Source organism: Leptinotarsa decemlineata, unplaced genomic scaffold (assembly GCF_025532065.1).
Source record: "Leptinotarsa decemlineata unplaced genomic scaffold, Ldec_3_MD MMD2_tig00003335_RagTag_RagTag, whole genome shotgun sequence".
Lineage (NCBI taxonomy): Eukaryota > Metazoa > Arthropoda > Insecta > Coleoptera > Chrysomelidae > Leptinotarsa > Leptinotarsa decemlineata.
In genome coordinates this window covers 5,777,059-5,802,639 of record NW_027412587.1, presented here as the reverse complement: position 1 = coordinate 5,802,639, position 25,581 = coordinate 5,777,059, and the positions used below count along the sequence as shown (strand labels likewise).

At 37.2% G+C, this 25,581-nt stretch overlaps 1 protein-coding gene across 3 annotated transcripts in view; it reads right to left on the bottom strand.

The window, feature by feature from the left end:
• Positions 1-25,581, bottom strand: part of LOC111510154 (E3 ubiquitin-protein ligase RNF19A) — a 113,575-nt gene that overhangs the window by 70,246 nt on the left and 17,748 nt on the right. For all 3 annotated transcript variants that reach the window (XM_074178010.1, XM_074178009.1, XM_074178011.1), the window contains one exon: positions 4,201-4,467. In XM_074178010.1, the coding sequence (XP_074034111.1) occupies positions 4,201-4,363 (163 nt within the window). In that variant the 5' untranslated portion in view covers positions 4,364-4,467. The remainder of the gene's footprint in view (positions 1-4,200; positions 4,468-25,581) is intronic.

Genomic DNA, 25,581 nt, shown 5'->3' with positions numbered 1-25,581 from the left:
CATTTTTTTTAATTTTCATCTAAGCTTTGCAACCTAATATGTCTCTATGATGCTCGAGTAAATCCCCATTTTCCATCGTAGGCTCCCCTACTATAATATCATGTTCTATTCATGTACGTATGATCTAGTTTTAATGTAGGTGTGTTTTCATATTTTGTTTTGTACCCCAGATTTATTATTATAACAGTTAACATATTGTGGTTTGGCCTTTGAACACTTCTGGCATAGGCTGTGTTCGTGAACTTACCGAGAGTATTACTTGGCAACGTGTTTTGCAATCACGTGACAAAAACATATTCGTGGTGAGTACGTTTCTAACGCAAAGATGAGGATTTGAGAATGTTGAAATTTTGAAAACGATGATTTGGTCGAGTAGCGAATTTGAAAACCTAATAGGGTGCTACAAAATAACGTTACTGGCTTTCTGTGAGCGACACTCGGTACGAGCCTCAAGGTCAAATGCCATATTGCCGAATCTCCTGGCATGCTCTCTCCACATTACCCCCGGCCTGAAGGTAACCTTTGTAAAAATCTAGGAAGAAACTTGAGAATATCTGCTCTCTCTCTCTCTTCTGCTAATACGGTACTAGAGCAGACATTCTCAAGTCTCTTCCTAGATTTGACAAGTTGTATATCTGACGCTCGTCGGAAAAATCGTCGATGTTCTAATTGAGCAACGCGGTATATCCGCAACAGAAACATTCTCTCTATTACAACAATGATTAATGTAAGTCATGTACATGAATTTTGACTGGTAGAAATGTTTCAAAGGAAGGCGAGAAGAAATCCAAAATGATTCGAACCTAGGTCGTTCTTCAACTTCGAAAACGGATGAAATCTATTATATATCTATACTAATATAAATGTGAAAGTTGGTGAGGATGGATGTATGTTTGTATGTATGTTGTGGCTCTTTCACGCCTAAACAACAGATTTAGATGAAACTTTACATAAATGCAGCTTATACATCAGAATATCATATAGGCTACAATTCACAAAGGTTTTGTGTAATTTTGGTCATATTATAACGATAAGTATTGAGCCGGAAAAATTCTTGCGTCCTGAAAACATGCAGATAATGTAACGTAAGATTGTTTATCTTAAATAGTTCTATATAAAAGTCAACGATAGCATATATCAACCTCTTATGTGGTAGCCACTATATGCATAAATACGATTAAATTCGAGCCTTTTTTATAATGCATATTTTAGAATATCTGTCAAATTCTTATAAAAATTGAAACAATTGTCGTTTTAAGTACTTAACATAGATAAATTTGCAGATCACTCTGTCAAGATGGTTGTTCTGATTATTGGAGTCCTTGGTGGAATGATGTCCTCTCTACTCTCGAATCTTAAAATCATACCGGCTTGCCGCACTAAGACAGAAATCTTAGCCGCACAGATGCAGAAGGCTGTCATTCTTGGCTCACTGCGCTTGCTCAGGGCACATGATTCTCGGACCCAATGAACATTTACCCCACGGTGTGGGGAGTGGTCATTGGGATAGGACCTGACCAGCGCACACTACGGTTTCATACAATTACAAACAATCAAATGGTAGGATTCAATATCTGCGTATAATTCATTGCAGATATTGCTCTTCCATCCAACCGTAAGAACAAAATAAAAAAACAGTATACTATCAAGAACAGTTTGCAATATATACAGCGAAATTGAAATACAAACTATATATTTTTTTTAGCTTGGAGAAAGAGGTTGATTGATTTCGACATAATTCGATTATTTGGATCTATTTATTGTAAGAAGTTATTTTTCATCTTTCGTTTGAAGCTTCCTAATGGCAGAAGTTTATATTCAATAGGTATCCTATTATATCAGTAGGTAAGTGAAAGATCCGCGAAATAGAGAAATTTTATGTTGTGGTATTGTTAAAAGTGTCCTGAATCTCAAGTTAAGATGATGTACGTCAGTTCTGAAGGATATTTTTTCGAAAAGGTAAGAGGTTTTTTTTTGTTCTAAGGAGTTTTTGAAAAAATGTTGCAAAATGAAATGTTCGTCTGGATTCCATATTCAACCAGATGGTAAATGTGTTCTCGTTTCCTCGTACCCGTAATGAGCCTAAAGCATGAATTCTGGAGCTTTTGGATTCTAAAATTGTCACTTTTCAAAATTCCCGGACCATAACACCACGCCTGCGTAGTTGGCATGTGAAAGGACTAAAGCATAGCAGAGTATAATTTTAATTTTTATTAAGTTTTTTGTAACTCCTTTCAAGGGAAGTTCTGTTCCATCTATTACAATATTCATGAGGCCAACAACGATTTCTCGCCGCTGTTCTACCAAAGAGCATTTAGATGCATTAACAGATAGGTTAACGGAAAAACTTATCTGAAAAAACATTTACATATACATATTTGTTTAAAATGCTTTGTCACGAAACTTAACGTGACAAACCAAAATCTATGCGGCCACAGCGACCGGACCACTGTACCTCTGTGTTGGAACATCCACAAATAAATCAGAAAACGATTCGAAACACAGTTTTGAAAATGTGTTTCAAGTGTAGAGATAATGAAGAGGAGTACACTGAAGGGAATAAGGCGAAAGCTGTAAAGGAAAAAATGAAACATTACATCGAAAAACCTGTTATTTGCTAGACAAACCTCTTATCTCATCGGTAGGAAGATAGCCAAGCAGAATACTAGGTTAGGTTAGGTTTAAAGTGAGTGGGTCTATTCGACCCTCCACCGCAACCCGCAAGGGTTTATTGTGGCTCACACCTATTCACACTCGGCCAAATAAACCCAGCTTCTTAAAACGAAGCCGATTAGTTTGTATGGTGAGTGGTTTTTCGGGTCAGATGTTAAGAGTACGGCTCTGCCGAACTCTAAGAACCTGATTCGATCCCCAGCGGGGCACAAAGTATATGATCTGCTGTTTCATCATTTTCCAAACAGAGGCGACACACACTGTCTTTCGACAGTCCAAGTCTCTGCATATGATGATTCAAATGACAGTGACCTGTAAGAGGGCCGGTTAGACATCGTAGTCCATCCCTACTGTAGTCCAACAACTGTTTGGTATCAAGCTTCGAAGGGTGAATAAACGCCTTGGAGTGAGCCAACACTGGAAGATTCAGCCACAAGTCCATAAATTTTCTTGCTATCCAGGTGTTCAAAGTTTGTTTTGCAAAGCCTAAAGCGATGGCAATGACAGGTTCTGGTCCGATGAAGCTGCTTGCAGCACCCTCCTTTGCAAAGGAGTCAGCAGCTTCGTTGCCTTCCAGGCCAGTATGGTCAGAAATCCAAACCAGAGACAATCTGTTAAATTTTCCTATCGAGGAGAGTGGTTTTTGGCAATTTGCCACCAATTTAGACGTTGCTCGGTAGGAGCCAAGAGCTACCAACGCCGCTCGACTGTCCGAGAATATTTTTATTGACTTGTGTGAGGTTGGATTTATCCAATCTCTCCACACATAATTCAATGGCGTAAATTTCTGCTTGAAATACAGTCGCATAAGTCCCTAGGCAGGTAGATATATCTGTCCTGGGTCTACGACTAAAAACACCTGCACCGGAACCGGAAGGTCTTTTTGATCCATCTGTGAACCAACAACTATCTGCTCTTAATATTTTCTTCTTCCGGAGGATCCAGTCCTCTCTAATCGGGAATAGTACTTTATAAGGCAGTTCGTAATTGACAGTTGGAGGCATAAAGTCAGAGGTCATTTGCAGAATGCTATGATTTCCAGTGTCAACCAACAGTCTGTTGCACTCTTGCACTATTCATTAAATTGATTTGTGCAATTGGCAATGTGCACAAGTCTGTATGCAGTCTATCTAGCCTCTCTCTCCAGAAAAATGTGGAGAGGAGGTAGATCTAGAAGGATCTCCAAGGTCGCTGACGGTGTGGTACTGATGGCACCACTGATAGCCAGATAACCCTGTCTCTGTAATCCAGAGAGCTTCGTTTCGGCAGAATACTAACTATACAGTTACTTTTTCTATTAGAGACAATGAATTTGTTAACTTCGTCAATGAAACATTTTTGAGCCTATAACTTCAAAATTAAACACAATACTACTTCGATGAAGCTATCATGTTTTTTGGCTAAACTGAACAGAACCCAACAATGCGTTTTCAACTAAATGAACTCTGTCAACAAACACATAACCCTTTCATGTTACTTACCACCTTTCAATGGGAAGCATTGCTTGAAAACCGCCCTAACGCTTACCTTTATTCTGGGATTTTGAAGGTCCCGAGGCATTCTGGGTACGCCTTCTGTTAAGTATAGGACTAGAATAGATGAAATGTCGCAGCGACCATCGGCTGGAAAATCTTTTTTTCCTTTGTCCCGCGACGCAAGGCGTAACGTCGTTTTCTATGGAGCTGCGCATTTTCCGAAGTTTTCTTTCGTTATTCTATTTTTTTACAAAAACTTAGAAATCACCTTCGATTGGAATCAGACATTTCGGTTGAATCGATTATTTGCGGCGAACACCTGAAAAGAAAAAAACGAGGTCGTTAATTGATTCGAACTAGAAAAACAAATTTCGTATATGCATATTGATTGAATATAAAAACAATAATTGTTGATAAGTACATGCAAGTGGAAAAGCACTGAAAATAATTTTCAATACTTTAGCTAATAATGTGACCAGGTAAATTAAACTAGTAACAACTATATAAGTAAACATACAGTATGGTGCAAATTGACAGAACAAATTTCATGAATTCAGAGAAAATCCTTCCTGTAACCCATCGATTTTTATTTCATATGCGCGTTTTGTCATTTCATTTTCGTCTATATCTTGATCTGTTTCATTGGTACAGGTAGGCAGTTGTGCAAATCAATTCCATTCATCAGTCTATTAAGATGAAGGTGAACGATTCAATAAATTTTCCAGTCAAATTACTAAACATGATTTTGCAATTTTCCACAGACCATAGCATGCTCCACAGACTATTAAATATTCCAGTCTCAGAAAGTAATTTTCACTGAGAACCGATTTTCATCAAATAAATTTGCTGTCAACAACGATCACTCCATTGACTCCATTCTTTCAAACTACGAAAACGAGTTTATCATTGATACTTTGGTGAACCTATCACCAATAACAACTCTTGTTTTACCAAAAAGAAAGATTTGGACGTGGCTTACAGAACAAATAATAATTTGAGGAAATTTACCGAAAACAATAAAGACCAAACTTCAGTGATACATCATATTAGAGATATAAGTAGACTTGTGGTTCTTGTTCAAAACTTTGTACGATAAACGGGGAGAACCCTTTTTCCAAATAATAGAAGAGCACAGGAGTATTTTTTATTATTTTTTTTATTTTTATTATTATTTCATATTTGGAACAGAAGAGTTTGAAACTATATCTTTTCGAATGATTGGAGATCAACAGATTCAAGATCAATAAAAATTCACCTGATGACCAAATATAATTGAATACTTTTTTCTATTCGTCTTTTTTGCTAATTCGAAAATTGGTAATTAGCTTTTTTTCTTTGGTGTCATCGACTATTCTGGTCATTCGCATCCTGTTGTGGGTAGGCAGTAATGTTAATAACTCCCTAAGCCACCTAAGAAGTCTCCTGTCTATTCGCAGTCCTTCGGCCAAAATCACCCCATAGTTAATACCATAATACCATTAACCATAGTTAATACCTGAACTCAGGTAAATTATTAGTCATTAACTAGGTAGAAGGTCATATGATTCAAATTGTTAATTTATATTATCTAAAACACTAATTTAGAAAGTATGAACACGCTTGATGTAGCTATTGTATAGTGTTGAAGTTTTGTAAACTGTTCAGTGAAATTCTCACAGTATTGAACGCTTTACGGATTTTCATTAAGTATCGGCCAAACTCCATTACATTCATTCTGACAGTATTGACATTTGACCACCACGATAACTTGGTTGACAGAACTGTGTGAACGCTATTTTCCGGGTTTTGAGGCCGTGTTCTGCAGGTTTTCATGCCTGACGTTTCGTCTACTACTGCGGTAGACATTATCAAAGGACATGTGGTAACGGTCACAGTGTCCAAGTTGGTGCTCGTAACTACGATACTGATATTTGACTCTGGTTTTATATTATTATTATGAATAGCAGTGGCTTGGTCTCTCAATTAGATTACTCGATCTTGTTTGTGTACCTTTAAGGCCAGGTAACCAGATTTTATTAATGTTCATTGCCCCTTCTTTTCTTTTTTAACTATCTCTGTGTTTTTGAATGTCTATTTCATCTCTATATACTCTATATGACTACCCAAGAGAATAATTTGGTAAGAAAAGAAGAGGCAATGACATAATCAGGAAAAGTATCGGACCTATAGTCGACTTTTGTGGAACTCCATAACTTACTTCGGCATTTTAACCACTTAAGAGTTACGCCTTTGTGGCTATGTTTTTCTGGCAGGTATGCCTTTCGGTATATTTTCGACGTTACACTCTGTATGTTTGACTTTTGACACACGGGATACTGTAAGTACTATTTTTGAATGTTGGTTCTTTCTTGGTCGGTTTTGTTTGACTCAAGGAAGGTTTCATATTATTTCAAGAGCTGAATATCAAATTTAGAACCGATTCAGAAAGAGCAGGAAAGTAAGAAACCCATTTTGAGACATGGTCTGTGTTTTATTTCGTTTCCAATCCTCAGGACAGCAATTTGGCGATTAATATGTCTTGCCATCTACTAAATTATTTTAGTGACACTTCCTTCCAAACCATGATAATTCAGGTGACAACTGAGTCATTTATTAGTATATGTCTCGTTTTTGCGAAAACTTATTTCAAAATAATTCGCAAATTTTGTAAACAATACACCAACAAATTTATGTTCTTTTTCTCTACACTTTATTGAATTTTTCACTTATCCAGAGAGAATAATTTTCATAGAAAAAATCTACAATGAGAAGCGATAAAAATGTGCCACAAATTTAAGAAATAAGTGAATTTTATTCATACGCAACCACATTTTTCTGTAAATTTATCAGCTTCTCTTCCAACGGTATTCGACTCAATTTAAAAACTATCTTTAATTTCACAGTAAAATAAACTAATTGATGTCAAGCATAAAACCATTACTAGAAAACTTGTTGATTAATGAAATATCGCTGCGCAACAGTTTCTTCATAATTTTCGAATTGAAAATGATTTATTTCAAGGAAAGCGAAATCGATTCGAAATATTAATTGATGTTGCAAATACTGCTATCTAAATCTAACCAATCGATTGAATTACGAAATTATTCAAACAATCGATAAACTCCGGATGGGATTATTATCAATATAACAAATTCAAGTACCTTCGCAACTTCCGATTGATTTTATGGAAAGATATAACTGTTATCAACTTGTAAAATAAATAGAATTTTTTTGAAAAATTATCTTCTGAAAACAATTGCCCAGAGAATAACAGAACACACATTTATTTTGCAATGAAGTTGGATTTTCTATAGTACCTTGACAGATAGTCCATCTATCGGAAAAAAATTCTCTTACTAATATTCATTCATCAGATATTTTTCTATGCTTTGAGCTCTGGTTTCATCTAGTTGCCTGCTTGCGGTGAAAGCTGCAGAGAAAGAAAGGAATCGATTTCTCATTTGGCAGTCGATGCCAAATCTTTTGCGAGACCTAATATATTTTCTTTTTATATTGAACGAAAGTCATTTTTTGTGGAAGAAAGCAATAGTCTTTTGACATATTTCCCAATTCAAAACTCTTTTGATATCTATCGAGGAAGTTTTGAAAACAAAACGAACCAAAAATGAACAAGTTTCATTGGATTTCTTTCCAATTCTGAAGGAAACAGATTTCAGTCTCCGAAACGTTGACATATGATCTGTATTATTTCTCAGCTTTTTTTTAATACAAGTAAATGATAAATAAAACATTTTTTTTGTGAAAAATACCTTGGATTGACATCAATTATTTTTCATGTTATAAGCATAACATTTTCTACCTTTTATAATTTTTTTATGGTGTTATTCATGTTTTTCTGTTTCTTGCGCTTTCAGCAGGCTTCTGCACTTGTCTATAATAGATGTGTAATGATTAACATAAAAATATATAATTAATCACGGGTTTCTGTTTAGGTTGAATGTATTACCCTTAAAATATATTGATGGCAACGTGTTTGTAGGTGTTCAGAATCTTATAATCGGCATCGGTCGAATAGAATGAACTTTCTAGAAAACGTTGAACGTTCGGCTTTGGGTGACCTTTTCATATTGTTAATGTCAGCATGACATAGGACTTAAAGTGAAATATCGGATACGCTGACGATAAGGTAAAACTAGCAAAATATTAAGAATATCAGCGGTTTTTTGAAGTATGTACTAGTAGTAGATAAATAAGGTATGTATGAGGAGGGTTAGACATTGTGTCCTTTTCAATAAATATTAATAATTTGCAGATAAACATGAACCCGGGGAAATCTACACGTCAAATTTCCTCCGAAATGAAAATTTGTCATACGAGTGCTTGGAGACATCTCAAAAAAGCGATTTGAAATGTTACAAAATACACTTTCTCAAAAATTGTATCCAGGTGATCCCGAAAGGCGATTAGAATTTTGTAATTGGCTAATAAGAAGACCCGATTTTCCTGTTTTCCTGGAAAATGTAATTTGGACAGATGAAAGCACTTTTACGAATTGTGGGATATTCAACCGAAATAATGAACACATTTGGAGCATAGCATAACCCATGCAGTTCCGAGAAATTCGACCTCAAATGCGATTTAGTATTAACGTGTGGGCAGAAATTTACAAAGATAGAGAGAAACCTATCACCAATTTTCAATGTCGATTTTCGAAAACTATCTTGATGATCTACCTTAGGCTAACTATAACAAAATCTGGTTTGAACATGATGGTATTCCACCGCACACTACCAGACAAGTATTTAATTACCTGACTGAAAGGTTTGATGATAAATGGATAAGGAATAATGGGCCGGTGAGGTGGCCAGCAAGATCTCCAGACATTGTTGTAGATACATTTTTATGGGGTACATAAAAAATGAGTTTATGGTCAGAGGGAATATCAAAATATTGAGGACCTTCAACACAGCATTGTTAGAGAGTTCGAAAGATTGAGGAGGAGGGAAATTAATCGTGCAGTGAGTAATATACGAAGAAGGGCAGAGTTGTATTATCATGAACAAGGCCAGCATTTTGAGCATTTGCTGTGATTTACTTTTGTCTTTACATTTCAGTTAATTATATTATTGTTATTTGTTCAAAGTTCTATTTTCATTGAAAAGGATACAATGTCTAATTTACCTCATACACACCTCATTTATCAAATTTTGATTGTTGATTCTGTCTCCGTATTTTTTCATTGACTTTTCAAACGAACCAACCTCGGTGATATTTTGATCCAATAACTTGAACATAGTTCGATGTGGTTGTCGTCTTTCGGGACACAAGTTTAAATACATTTCCGATGTCCTAACACCGTTTCTATTGTATTTGGAATAAATTTGTATCATATCTCTTTTTTCTTCATTCGTGAAAGCCATTTTTCGCCAAGAATTCAATGACTTATACAATAACAAAATATCATTGAGTGTAACAAATTGAAAGTCAAATTTAGAAAAATCGAAGTCAAAGCCTATTATGAAAACAATTAATTTTTTTCAATATCCCCAATTTTTCATGAAAGAATGATAACTTATGATACATCATTGAAAAGGTAAAATCTGGTTATATTCAAAACAGAAAGAATCCAATGTAGCGCTCATGAGAAAAAATAAATTGATGACGGTGGCCGAAAGACGAAACGTCGGATACCAAGTCTGAAAACACCATTATGTAGCAGGGAAAAAGTGGCAATTTGGAAGTGCAATTTATTTTCAAATCCTTCGAAAAATGAAGTCAGAAAAAAATAAAAACCATTTTCGAAAATTTCTGATTTTTCCGGATATCTCCAGATATACTCGGAGTTTTAGAACTTTCTCAACGGCATATTGTTGGTCAGGTAATTGCGCAACTTTGCCCCAATCTAACCATCCTCGTATCTCTCATAGTTTCCGAGATCCCAATGGTGAGGATCAAATTTGAAACACCCTGTATGTGTCACTGAATTCGGAAAAAAGATGTCGCCTAAAGACATTTGGAATTTTCCCAAATAAGTGTTTGAACGCAAATAACGAAATCAAAACTGGTCGAATCTTTTGATAAATCACCTACAAGGATGTTTAAAGAACCTGAACATTCAGCTTCAATGTCAACTTAGATTAGTTTATAACCATTCCATTAGGAATATCAAAAAAAACTATTTGTTCATCATGAAAACAGACGTATACGCTGACATTCTTTTATTTATTGACCAGTTTATTTATACACTTATTTATTACTAATATTTGCTCATTTATTGATTTGTCCTTAATTTATATTCAATTTATCAACACGCCACGAAAAAAAATGTTCTTCCACTATCAAAACTCAATAATTTTCACATTCAATACTGTAAACAATGTCTCCTTTTTCTATCAAAGATGATGTTCATCAATATTCATGTTTAGTATCAAACGAGAAACATTTATCAAAACCCTAATCAATATTTCCCGACACAAAAAAATAATTACTACATTCGTACATTCGTTCTAGTAAGAAATGTTTCATTTGACTTTTTGTAATAAGTCCATAATAAAACTAGTGGTGTAGCTAAAGGGGTAAGGTAACTAGAGTAGAAAAGTGAGTGAAGTACATTTTCCACGTAACTGTAATGGCAGCATTGAATAGCCTCCACGCTAACCAGATTTGTCGCCCCTTGATTTCTTTTTGTGGGACACCTGAGAGGCCGAATCTAGAAAAAGCATTTCTAGAAAATATGTGTCTGAGAATTTCGAGTGATGCAGAATTACAAAAGGTCGACAATTTTCAAATGAACACATTGTACATTGCAATTTATTGAAAGGCTACCATTGATTATTTATTGATCTATTTTTAACACGTATCCAGACGGCATTTGCGGAGCACATATCAATTTCCATCTCAGAAAACAAGATTATAAATAAGAATATGAATATGGCGGGAAAAACCGGACAATTTAATTTGTGTAAACATATTTATCAGTGGGTTTTTCTCGTTTCGTGCGATACTCCAGGATAATTAAATATTCATTTTGAACTGTGTAAATTCAAGCGAGACAGATTTCGTTCAAAATATTTTCTTGAAATCCGAACAGATACAAGGTACATTCAAAAAATAATCATCGTGAATATCATCGTGAGATCTCTTCTTCTAATCCACCCGTACCGATAGATACACAGTACATACCTAACACATAAGTAACTCAATGATATAGGGTATTTCATTAGGCGCTTCCTATCTTAAAATTTAAATAAAACAAAGTGTGTGTGAGATATCATTGACAATTTTTTATTCGTTTGAAAGACATATTGATGCAATTGTGTGTGGAATATAACATCGTTAATGGTCATGTTACGATTGCGCACGCCTGGTGTAAACCTCGAAGTAGGAATGGGTCAATTGAGGCTGAGCCTATGTCGAGAAGCGCTCACTGCGCAACCTCTGCTGCAGGCAACCAGGGATGTAATTGAACCCATGTTTGTGTTTAATAAACTAATAAAACAGAACACAGAGTTAGATGCTACAAATGCAAAACGCATATATACAGACGGCTCAAAAAGCAAAGAAGGCTCAGGATGTGGAGTGTACTCCAGATCACTAAGCCTCAGGATCAAGCGGGGAATGGGAAAAAATAACCAGCGTGGTTCGAACAGAACTGGCTGGTATCTCAATTGCCACAAAATAAATAACCAGGAAAAGAATGTCTGGCAAAAACATAACAATCTGCACTGATAGCAGACAAGCCCTATTAGCCTTGAACAGACCACGTGTTACCTCAGGTCTAGTACTAGAGTGCCAGCAAGATTTAGCCAAAGCCTCGGTAGATAACATTATCCTGAGGTGGATTAAAGGGCACGACAGGAGTAAAGGTAATCGCATTGCCGACTCTTTAGCCAAGGAAGCGGCTGGACTAAGAATTTTAGGACCCAGTGGCACCTACAGCCTGATGACTTCGACAATTGTGGAACTAGCCAAACGTCACACCCATGCTCAATTCCTAAAGAGATGGGATGAAATCAAAGGATGCAATCTTGCCAGGATCACCCTTGGCGACCCTGGAAAGCTTTCGCCGAAGAAATATCTGGCGATGACCAGGAAAAATCCACGATTAACAGTAGAATTACTGACTGGCCACTGTCAACTAAGGAAACACCTCCACAATATGGGGCTAGTGAACACACTAGTCTGTGGTCTGCCCCAGATTATCCTGCATACTCTCACAGACAGCGGCGATAATTTTCGGCAGATCTTGCGTTTGGCGACGTACGGGTGTTGGTCGATCGTTTACTGAACCAGTGGACTCAAATTTATTCACCACATTGCGGATAGTTCTCTCGGTACGACGATTATGGAGACCGTGAAAATGGGCGAAGCGCGCGGTACGTTGCCCGAACAGAACACCCATTTTGATAAAACAATTTTATTATTTGCACGTGTTGTTCAATGCTATATCTGTCCATAGTGATTTGGCAAATCAGACTGAATAAATGACAACTGCTTTGACAGATGTAGCTTCCACAAGATGGCCGTTATCAATTGTCAAAGTTCGGAAGTCCCTATACATGGTAAGTTTTGAATAGAAAAAAAATGAATACTTGATGAAAATCCATACAGTATGAACACGCCTGAAGAAGCTATTGTATAGTGAAACGTGTTGCGGTTTGGTGAACTTTTCAGTGGAAATCTCAAAATACAGTATTACTTAAATAAAATTGATAAACATGTAATTAAAAAATGTCCAAGTTACACAAATATCACATTACATTAACTTTATTAGAAAATATTAAATACTTCATAAAATTATTCATAGGGTTTTTAAAAGACAAAAATATATAACATTTAATCTTTATAAATAAATTATTACAATATATATTAGATTATTGGTCTCAGTGCAGTCTTTCTCTGCAGCAAGTCAACTATTAGAAACCAGAGCCCAAAAAACAAATCATTCATGATGAATTACCCGTCGAAACTAAGCTGGCTGGTAATGCATCACGAATGATATGTTTTTTTGTTTCTGGTTTCTATTAGTTGACCTGCGGTGAAAGCTGCAGGAAAAGACTGCTCTGACACCAAGTAGTTTGTATATAATAGGATGATATATACACGTACAATAGTCTAGTTGCAAGAGTTTTGGCAGATGGAGGTAGTGATATACAACTATAAACAATGAAAATACAAATTTACCATGTATTATATTCTAAACCATCGACCCGTCCCGGATTCGTATGGGTAACAGAATATGAATACCTACATTTTCTTCGTAACTAAAAATAATGATGTTTGATAAAAGTTGCTCCAACGAAAGCATTTTCACAATTATTAATTTTAATTTCAAAATAGGTAAATGCCTATCTATCTAAAGATAACACAAAACAAAAATGGGACCTCAACCTTCAAAATGATAAACTTTCTAAAACAAAACTAATGCAAATACAACCAGTATTCATCAAGCGTGTCACCTCGATGTAAGAAACTACTTGAAAATATTTTGTTGGTCAATTTTGCCTTAATTTTGCGATAACTCCTACGGTATTAATTCAAATTGAATAGTGTGAAAGGCAACTGATAGAGATTACAATTTTTAATACCACATTTTTTGAAATAATAAAATGGGTATTAAAAAACAAACATGCAACCGTGGACTTTTCTCTAGACCGCAAGCCCATGCTGATATTTTCAGCCCTTCATACCCCTCTGTAAATCCCAGACATTCTCGACGTCGCCAAAGTGCAAAATATCCCTACACCGGAGATGAAAGTCCTAGACGAAGATTCGTCAGACCACAACCTCATCTTATTCACAGTAGGAGTAGCCGAAAGGGAACCAGATGAATCAACAAGAGAATCATCGACTAGAATAAATTTCAGCGTTCACGACGCGATAAAAACATTCCTCTCATCTATACGAAGACCGCCACAACACAGATGCAACAGGCGATCGTCCAATCCACGGAGAGAAGCGCTCGAGAAGTCCCAGCCACGCGCTTCAATCTGCAGGACCACATTACACCGGAAATAACGGAGCTCATCAGAATCAGAAGACGCCTGAAGAGAAGATACCAAAGAACACGCGCTCCAATAGACAAAACGTGCATGCACAGAGCCGACACGAGCTGCGTGCACTTTAAGACCGACAATGGACAGACCGACAAGAACTCAATACCGAACACCAATCTGCATGCCCGCCAATACACGGTGAGCAAGGAAAGCTGATAATTTCGAAAGACAATGTAGAAAAAATGATGTCTCCTTTACGAACGAGGTAGAAGAAATTGAAAACCAAGTCGAACAGACGGTACGCAGGATAAGACGATAGCGATGGGACAACGCGCAACCCCTGGCACCAACATCCTCCGAGGAAGTGAAAGCCATCGTAAAAGGCCTTGCCTCTCGGAAAGTACCAGGTCCGAACCAAATTCCAAACCATTTTCTGAAGGTCCTACCAAGGAAAGGTATAGCGGCAATGAAGAACATTATAAATGCTATACTCCGACTAAAACACTTCTCATATCCATTCAAGGTGGCAACAGTCATCCACATACCGATGCTGATGAGCAAGGTGGTAGAACGAGTCACATTGAAAAGACTGGAGGACCAAGTCCTGAGGGTAGTAGACTATGCGACTGAAGGTTTCAACCTGGGCAAAGGATATCCAAGTCTTGAGGGTAGTAGACTATGCGACTGAAGGTTTCAACCTGGGCAAAGAATACCACAAGGGAGCGATATTCCTAGGCGTCTCCAAGACATTCGACTGAGTTTGAAACGACGGACTTCTAGCCAAAATGAGCAATTTTGGCTACTTGAAACAAATGATAAGACTTATTGAATCTTTTCTAGCAGACGGACGATGCTGTTGCAGAGTAGGACACAAACTCTCTACCGTGTGACTTCTGGAAGCAGGAGTCCCACAAGGTCCAATTCTTTTCCCACACCTCTTCTCGGTATATACAGCAGACGTGCCCAAGCCAGAGAACAACTTCAACAAGTTGGAACTCTACGCGGACGACACAGTTCTACTGGCGAAATCCACTAGCCACGCGCAAGTCACCAGATATTTGCAACAGCAAGCGGACAGATTAGAGGAATGTGCCAACCTTTGGAAAATCAGTATACACCCCGACAAGAGTCAGGCAATACTTTTCACCCGGAGGCTGGTACACCCGGAAGGAAACGTCAACTTCAACGGATGAGAGATTCCGTGGGCCAACGAAGCAAGATACCTGGGAGTCACCCTCGACAGGAGACTGACGTTCAGGTCCAACATACGTCAGAGACCAGAGGCCAGAGCCACCCGACAGAACCTATACCAATCATAGGCCGCAGGAGTAACATAGGCCTCCATGTGAAACTGCTCTCATCAAGACCGTACTACTTCATATCATTCTGTATGCCTCTACTGCCTGGGGCCAGTGCGCAGCGACAAACAGACGCAGTATCCAGACGTTCATGAACGCTTGCTTACGAGCTGCCGTAAACGCTTCAAGATACATGCCTAACAGATTCATCTACCGGGATATGGACCTCAACATCCGCTAGAGATCGCGCCCAAAACGTATTCGAAAGAATACCAATACACACACATGCGGACATAGTTCGCGACCGAAAGACACATGTCTCCGGTAAGGTTAAGGAGACCTCCATGCAATCATTACACAGTAAAGTCACGACAAATAAAATCAACAGACCACGAGAGTGAAAGCAACCAAAGGCTGACTTTCGACCGCAGGAGGTCAGATGTCAATCTTGCTAAAGTACCCATCAGCAGGTTGAGGTCCACTCAGGAATGAGTGGAGGTGGATGGACGAAATTGTAGCTTCTGCACACAGTAACCGTGTGGGAAAGATTCTATCTCAGGGCACTCAACCCACGGGGGGGGGGGGGGGCGGTCAAAACAGCGCCGTCTAGTGATGCATTACGACTGCTTTGTTTTTGGGAATTATTTCAATTAGTTGGCATGTAGTGAAAGCTGCAGTGAAAGACATATGACAAAATCTTTGGTCGATTTCAAAGTTTGGCTTTGCAACTGACCATCTTGAGGAGACGCTTACCTTTGATATTCGTGGATTGAGTCTTCTGTACAATCCATAGAAGGCGTTCAAGATGTCATCACCTCGATTTAATCAGGCTTGTACTTTACGGCTTTTCATGAACTACACCTTCCGATTTGGTCGTCACAAACATTATTTTCGAAGTATATCACATGTTTGATTCTTTCACTCTAATTTTTATATACCCCACGTAATCATAAGTCAGAGATAACTTCTCAGATACCTCAGATACTAAGTAATCACCTAGGACCTAGGGCATCTACTCAAGTTTTATATACTGCTCTAGGTTTTTATGATCAAAGAAGTACTCACTTATATGAGTATATGAAAATTAGAGTAAAATAATGAACATTCAGTATGTTATTTACTACGAAAAGGCTACTGTGATTGCGAAACATGTCGTGATATATTTTGAAAATGAAGTTTGTGAAGATCAAATTGTTAAGTGTAGTTTATGAAATTACTATAGATCTTCATCCAGTAACGGCTGAATCAATCAGAAAACTTTATGGCTTTGTTTTTAGGTTCTGAGGGTTGCAACAAATATCATCTACTTTAATTTCTATGAAATAATACAAATGAACAGATTGAACACGAATACAATGAATTAATTTTAATATGACATTTAAACCTTTTTCTGTCATACAGATAAATATTTCATTATCAATAAAAGGTAAATACCTACTGCAAATGCATTGATCACCATTTCAAATGACGATGAATTAATTTGAAAATCATTTCACACTATATTCATGTTATGAATATTACGTTATTTTAACATTTCGACACGTATTTTGATCACCAAGTGATCATCTTCAAGAGGAGTTTGATCTTCCTCTTGAAGATGATCACTTGATAATTGAAACACGTGTTGAGGTGTTGATATAACAGTTTGGTGTTGGGAAAAAACTCCAGTAATATTCATTACTACACCAAAGGTTCCAAACAATGTATTACAAATATTCATGTTATGCAACTTCATTATTGAATTTTTTTGGAAGTTTTCAATACCAGAGCATTAATAGAATATTAAAGTGTGAACACACAGCGACTTCAAAGCAGTACTTTAGAAAATTGAAAAACTAAAATAAATAAATACAACTCTGATACCAGTTAACGTTCTTCCCGCTACAGAAAAATCCAGCGTTCCCGTTACCATTAAAAACAATTGAAACGAGTAGGATACTCATTACACCAATTGTTCTTTGTTCTCAATTCGATAAGCCTAGTCGACATTAACAAACTGCATCTCGATTGTCTCCCGATTAGTCACAGCCTTTGAAACAGTCTATTTAAAATGCAGGAGCTACTAGAAATGCGACTAAAAATATCGCGTTTTATCATCCGAAATCGCAAGGAAAATTGTAGGATGCGGGAGAATTTCGAGGTTATTTTTCCACTAGAATAACACCACAATATTCCTGAAATAAGCTCGATAACAAGTAATAATATCAAAGAATGTAACAGCTTCCTATCTCATATATATCCAGTAAAATACAGGGTGGTTATAAGTTAGATATTGTAGACTCCCTTCTTTCCAAAAACTACAAAAGCAAGCCATGGACCAGATCTACCCAATTTCAGGATGATATAACGTCAGTTATAGGACATACTAGGGTGATCCCACCAATAATATTGCCCATTTTTTGAAGAAAGAATGCGTAAACGTAGCTTACAGAACGAATATTAGTCTAAGTAAATTTATTAAACATAATAAAAACAAAACTTAGGTGTCGGATAGATCAGGATTATATAAGCTGCCTTGTAGTTCCTGCCCAAAATTGTATATTGGCCAAACAGGGAAAATATTTTCCCAAAGAATTAAAGAACATAGAAGTAGTTTTGTAAAAAGAAAGACCAATTCCACATTTGCAAACCACCTTTTAACAGAAGGACATGCATTCAATCATGAATACGACGTCTTACATTTACAAGAGAAAAGTTTGAAACTCAATCTTCTAGAATGTTTAGAAATCAACAGATTCAAGTATTCGGGTAATTTACTGAATGATCAATTAGAATTGTTACTACTATTTTACTATGTTACTAAATATTATTTCGAATGTGGAAAGTGGGACATAATCACAGGTAATTTAATTCATTACAAACGCAGGTACTTGAAATGTAGGTGCCTACTTCAATTATAGTTATATTAAGCATTGAATAGGTAGAATATATTAGTAAAGACACGCCCGAAGAAGCCATGGTATGGCGAAACACGTGTTGCGTTTTTGTAAAACTGTTCAGTGAGAATCTCACAATGAAGTGTTTTTTGAAAGAGTTTGTTATGGATTTTCATCAAGCATCGGCCAATTTCATCATATATTTGTTACACGCTGAATTCCAACCGTCAATCATGAATGGAACCAGGGGTTAATCTCGTATGAAAAGTCATCGATTTCTATTTTCAGCTTTACATGCATTTTTGAATTTGAAGCAGTGGATAACGAGAAATGATTGATATCTAGTAAGCCTAGACCGGTTCCGTGAATGACCGAAATATTTCCTTATCATAGTAATGAAGAATAACTTATTAGAAGTATCAGTGTGAAATTTCACGTGAAAAAGTCAAACCAGAGTTGCGTAACAAGAGAGGCATCATATCAGGTGATCTAGTGGGCTATTCTAAGGGACCACATCTGCCTGTTCATCGGTTTGGATAATTGACAAACACAAACAAGTTTCAGCATAAAAGGTTAGAAAAGTTCCATTATTAACTGCCTTTTGTTCGCACTTCTACGTGATTACAAGTAGAAAACAGGTGAGGACTAGGTATTAGTTAGATAGCAAATAACTGAAGGAACAATAACAAAACACTGATGCACGTAGTGCATCAGGAGTTCTTGCCATAAATCGTACGGCCAATAAGGAATATTATCTTAGTTACCCGCCGCTTGCGAGAATCCAAAAATTTTGCTTTAGCCACCGTATTCACCATATTTTCCCCCCTGTGACTGAGGGCATAAAAACTGAATCACTGAGAGAGCTCAAGGATATACCAAGAAGTGCATATCAGAACTGCTTCCGACGGGGACTACTTTGAGAGGGGCAGAATAGAAATTGATGAATTGTTGTTAAAATTCACAGACAGCGTATATAATACACCGCATTATTTAGAGTTATTTTACAGTCACAAATTTTCCAACCCAAATGCAAACCGATTTATGGATAGATCGCGACAAGACCCCAAAAATCATCTCCCGTATTGCGAAAGCTGTACCGGCGAGTTATTAATAGAGATAAGAGAGAGCCGAGCGGCATTTTAGATTCACTTCGTTTCGTTCATTGTCAACAATAAAAAATACGCACTCACATGATGTAGGTGTCGAGTGGGTGGATGTTTCAGTTGCACCGCCAATTGTTTGGTCGATGTGAACCGGGAGCTGATGATGCTATTTCAACCAATTGTCTTGCGGTGAAAGACATCGAACGAATCTCGTCGATGTCAAAGCTTGACTTTGCAACTAGCCGCCTTGGGGAGCCTCCTTGGAAAGCCTCGTTTATATTTGATATTCGAGGATTGAGCTCTTTGTCGATCCCATAGATGAAGTCTTCAAAATGTTAGATGTCGTCGCCTTTGTTTTGTCAGACTTGTTCTTCGAAGAAAGCTGAGTCCAGCAATGCATTTGTCGTTAAGGCTAGCACCACTGATGGGAGCATTGGCGGGTCGAAACAACGCTATCTGGTCACGAATGTGTTGTGTTTAGGCTCTGTATTTAAAAAAAAAAAATTGTTGCCTAATGGCAGCTCATTGATACCATATTTCTGAAATTGATATTGATATCCCTTCATAAAATCAACATCAATATTATAACGGGGCGGCCACATATGTTTCCAGATGTGAAGCTTAGCATTATATGGGAGATGCATGTTTCATTACTTGGTATCTTGAGGACATTTTTGAAACGACAAAAATCTTTGATTCTATAAGTTGCCATTTCATTTGATTATTTCATATTATCAATTGAATTACTAATTGTCATTTATCTGTATTTAAGTGTAATGAAGTGACTCTACATCACATCATCCATGAATGAATTAACAGCGGACCCATGTGAGATTCTTGAGGCACTTCTGATGATACATCTTCATCGAGATGGATTGAATCCAATGTTAAACATTTCCTTCTACCCAATACTTTGAGCTTAGCGATCAATAATTTATGACTGAAGAATGCCTTTAAAAAGGCGACCTATATCGAATCAAACTTCTATTTCTTTGCTTAGGTAGCAGTTGTTTTTTTTTTTGGTGAATCCATTTTGTTTGTTAATAATGAGGTCTTTGCGGTTCTTTTGAGGACAAAACACAAGCACTACAGGAAAATCCTCCAGGCGCTCTAAGAGAGGTGCCTAGGCGAAAGTAGTAGAAAGTAATCGCTGGAGATTACATTTGGAAAAACGTTTTCAGGAAGTTTATTCCACATAAACGCAGGTATCCAGATGAAAGAGTTATTAAACAGTGAACTTCGAGGTGTATTGTGGCTGTGGCTGCTCATCAAAACGATGAGCAGCCACAGTCTGTCGCGTATCTCTGTTCAAATCCTCAAATTGACTTTGCAGACTACACTGCTGTCCTCTGCCCTGAACAATTTTGGTCCAAAGTCAAAGGACTAGTAGTATGAATCAAGGACTGGTTTGACCACAATGAACTTTCCTTAAACTTCAGTAACTCACTTTTGAAAATAGAAAAAACAGTTGGGAAACAACCGAATTTTGTCATACCTGAGCCCACATTGAAAATATTCAGCGGCGTGGAATCTATACGTGGAACTCAAGTATAAGATTTCATGTCAAAGATCAGAAATCTATTGGATTGTAAACCCTTTCAGCCATGAGGAAAAAAATTTTTGCTTAAATCATGAGTTTTAGAAATACAGCTAAACTTGGTAGGAGTTTAACTCAGTCGTTGCAAAGAAACACATCTTTGTTCGTGAAATTATTAGAATTTGAACAATTTTCCAGAGATGTTCATTTGCAGCTGACGTTCGGGCATTTGAATTGGAAAGGGGACAAGTGTGCTATCGTCAACAAAGCAATTTACATTTATATATTTGTTAAATCGTTGAACAAACTTTCGAATCCCATCATCATAGTACTAACTTTTCCGACTAATTGTCGAACCACTTAGTAACAGTTTTTTTCAACCTGTCATTATTTTTCAAGCGCTTTTCAACAAGAAATTCCTTAAGTTTTGCAAATGATGGAAGTTTAGTGGTACTAAGTCAGGGCTTTCTGGTGGATGATTCAGTACTCATCATGAACATTTATATTGATTGACATGGCGACAAAGAAAGCAGTATAATCAGAGAACTAACACTTTTAGAAATACGAAACTTACGTCTTAATGAGAGGCTTGCAAAGAGTGGCTGAACTTTAACGGGCATCATGTGATAAGATACACAATTGGCTCTTACTCAAAAATGACCCTCGTATTTTATTTCATTGGTTATAACAGAAGAATGGTAGGAGAATAAGGATTTCCGGAAAACACCAACGTTGATCTACACCACATCCTACCCACCATCAGTGATGGCTGGACCATAAATGGACTTAACTGTCCCTAAAAGACACCCTTAAAGGAGAAAAAGTAAAAACACCTTCCCGTACTAGTGGTGAAAGTAAAGGTATTCTAGAGAAATATATGTCGAAGGCTATTCATTATAACCGGTACCTAAGAAAACTGAATAACTACGAACAAGGACGATCATAATATCGAAAACGTGCGGCCAGTGCTTCATATCTTAGTTAGGTGAAATATTAGTAAAAAACATTTTTTTTTATGATTTACAGAATTGAAACACACTGTTTAACACAAGTGTTTGTGTTCGAGAAACGTCAATATATATTAAAACTTGTATCAGAGCTCCTCTGGTGTTTTCATGTCATATTAATAAGAGGGTGGTCCAAAAAGTACCCGGCCTAACCTAGAGATGGCGCTAGTTGTTTGAGAACTATCAGTGTATTACAAAAGTACACATTTTTTTAAGCATATGCTTCAAGTCTGAAGACGCTGCGTTGTTTACTAGTTTGTCAGCCATCAATAGCGAACTTTTTTTGGTGAATTTGTGAAATGGGAAAAAATTGGTCATCCTTACGTGGTACAATACTTTTATTTGAAAGGCCTCAGCCCGAACAATATAAAAGCTGAACTGAATTCTACTCTGGGTGAGTCTGTTCCTTCGTTTACAGCAGTAAAATGTTGGGTAGCAGGGTTTAAACGAGGCCCTACGAGCTGTCAAGACTCAAGGTGGGGGCCATTTTGAAAAATTTATCCGTTGATTTTGTTTCCACTGATATGATTTGTTGTTGATTTCCTCATTAAAATGAACGACAGCAAGTTTTCTGTTTTTTCCTAAATAAAACATTCAATTTCTCGAAAAAATTACAGAGGTAATAGAGGAACAAAATACCTTTCGAATGATGATTCATTCGACCCCCCATGCCATTGAAAAAAAAGGGGGTAGTTGATGACCGCAAGAGGGTGAAGTTTCGGGTATGATTTCCATATCAGAATTAGTCCCCCTAGAAATAAAAATTGCAGTGTTCTTTGAAATTTTCGGTTACACGTCCGTTTCTGACTTACGGGGGGGGTCAAGTTTTCGTTGGAACGCTTTGTATAATATTAGGTATATGGTATATTTCAGTGAGATGGATTGTTGTCTCTCTTAAATTTCCCTTGAAACTCATAAATGAGTTAACAGAATTAAAATTTGTCAAAATATTTAAGAAAAAACTTTACTGACCTTCGTTTACATGAACTTTTATAGCGTGTTTGTGATACGGCTTCAATATACTATTTACCGTGTTATTATTTTGACTGTTGCGATATATTTTCTTGGCTTCTCTCTTCAAATACCGAAAGCAATCAAAAAAATCCACGGCAAAGTAAAAATAAAACGCATTACGTGCGTTCTACGATCGTGATAGAATGTAACAATTATCATATTAACATTTGAATGGTGCAATTTCGATACGTTGCAAACCGAATACATTATATCGAGAAGTTACCTAATTAAAATGATAAATACGAGTTGTCTAGTTGCATTTCTTGTATTTAGAAAGTATACACGAGTATTACGCAAAATGCTAAAAATAACCACATTTGCTGCGAAACCGTTCCAAACATTAATCGACCCATTGTTAGTGTAAAATACGAGTGATATATATGTTTTCGCGAAACACTTTCTTAAAGTTTCAAATATCATTATTCCTAAACACCACATGATGAATTCGTTCCCGCAATTCTCATTCGATATTACAGTATCGTTCGCGATCTTTCTTGTAGCGCTCCAAGGAAACAATCACGATAGTTCAGATTTAGGGATTGCAGCAGCCTATCCTCCTTCTTTGACAATATTTTGCAGACTTTTCAACATGTATAACAAGGAAGGGGTTTTTCCTTCGTGTTGGAAGATTGCTCGCGTTCAGCCTATTTCCAAAAAAGACAAGAAAAATCTTCCAAATCATCAATATGGTATTCGGAAACAAAGATCAACAGGCTACTTTCTATCGTATGTCACCCATATTTGGAATAACGCAATCGAGAAACATGGAGAGTCAAGAGCTGTTGCGCTTGATATTTTTAATGCCTTTGACCGTGTGTGGCATGAGGGTTTGCTGGATAAACTTTGATGCTATGGCTTATCGGTTCATTTTTGTGTACGGCTCTCCAGCTTCCTGAAAGAACTTTCCTGCAAGTGGCCGTCGATGAATATCTCTCGAATACCTTCACAAATCAACGCTGGTGTTTTACGAATTATTGGAAAAAACGAAGAATCCAATATATTGCTTTGCTGACGACAGCACACTCGTCTCGTCATTCCATTTGGATTCCAGGACATTGGCTGCAGATGCACATCTTCACCAGCAGTAGGTTGTAAATATTGATCAGTGTCTAGAAGTGATTTCGAATTGGGGAGAAACTAACCAGGTTCAATTCAATACCACAATAACCCAGGCGTCGGTTTTCTACAAAAAGATAAATGTCTCCGAACCGGATATTATAATGTTACGCTAGTTGCACACACACCGATTTTGGACGGCCGACTTTGTACCGGTCGTCCAAATTCCAATAGTGAAACGGGACCTTGCACACACGCCGACCGGTGATCGTCGCCGGTAAAATACCGGTGAGCAGCCGTCCACTGCCACTGTATCGCCGGCAGTACCGGGAAGTAGTGGCGTACATGACTAAATACACTCTTGCATACTCACCGGTTTTTTACCGACCATTCCAGTCTCGAATGCTCGGTGAAATTGTAGTTACTACGCATTAACTTCGTTTTGGTAGTGCGTGCTAATTACGACTACAAAGCAACTGATTGTTTGACCGATAAAAATCCGGTGAGTGTGCAAGCACCCGCTACCAATAAAATATCGGCCGATTTTATACTGGCCGTTCAAAATCGGTGTGTGTGTGTGTGCAACTAGCGTTAGGACAGACATTTCTGCTTCGATAAGTTTGTTGGGAGTTAAAATGGACACAATATGTCTCGGCACAATCATGTTGCTAGAATTGCAAAGGCTGCTTCTCAAAAGCTTGGAACACTGTTCTGAACCAGAAAACTGTACACACCTCAACAACTTTTGATGCTTTATGAAGCTCAGATCAGACCTTTTCTGGAGTATTGTTCTTATGTATGGAGCTCAGCTGCTGCTGGATTCTATCCACAAAAGAACCATCCGCCTGATTTTCCTGTAGTGCTTGTGTTTTGTCCTTGAAAAAATATATTTGTTAAAAAGATGCTTTTTCTAGCCAGGCTGATGTATATCTGATCTTTTGAGTAGTTCAAAGGGGCCAAATGATGTTTCATTTATTATACCAGCAGTAACGTTAGTTACAAGTGAAAGTGGTCAAAACAGAAAGTTTAATTTCTCTTTTTTTCATTATGATTTCCTACCACGTAGTAACGGCTACATCCATCAATTAATTGAATAATTAATCATCATCTTCATCTTCATCACGAACGAGTCTCTGTGATCAGCTGTGATGGCGTCATGGCAACAGAGAATTCAGAGTGGGGACGGAGTGCGAGAGACTAATAGATAGAGAAAAAGTAAATAGAGAAATAGAAACTCGAAGAGGGAAATATAGGTATCACACAGCTGCACGCATTAAACTTTATCGACGAATTTTTGTTATTTCGGCTTGCGGAAATCGTCATATTATATATTTTTCGTTATCCTTGAATTATTTCCTTTGAAATACAAAAAAATTACCTACGCTCGAGAATGCCGAAATGACGTTATTTTTTTACAACTTTGCTGCCCTCCCTTTTCTTTACGTCACTCTCAAATCGTCAGATTACTGGAATATACACTTTTTAGGAGGTAATTAACTCACCCTACCTTAATCTGACGCGCTCGAGAATTTCTGATGATCAATTTTTTTTACTAATCTGATCCTTCATCACTCACAGGCGGCCTTATATATGGAGTTCATATTTGG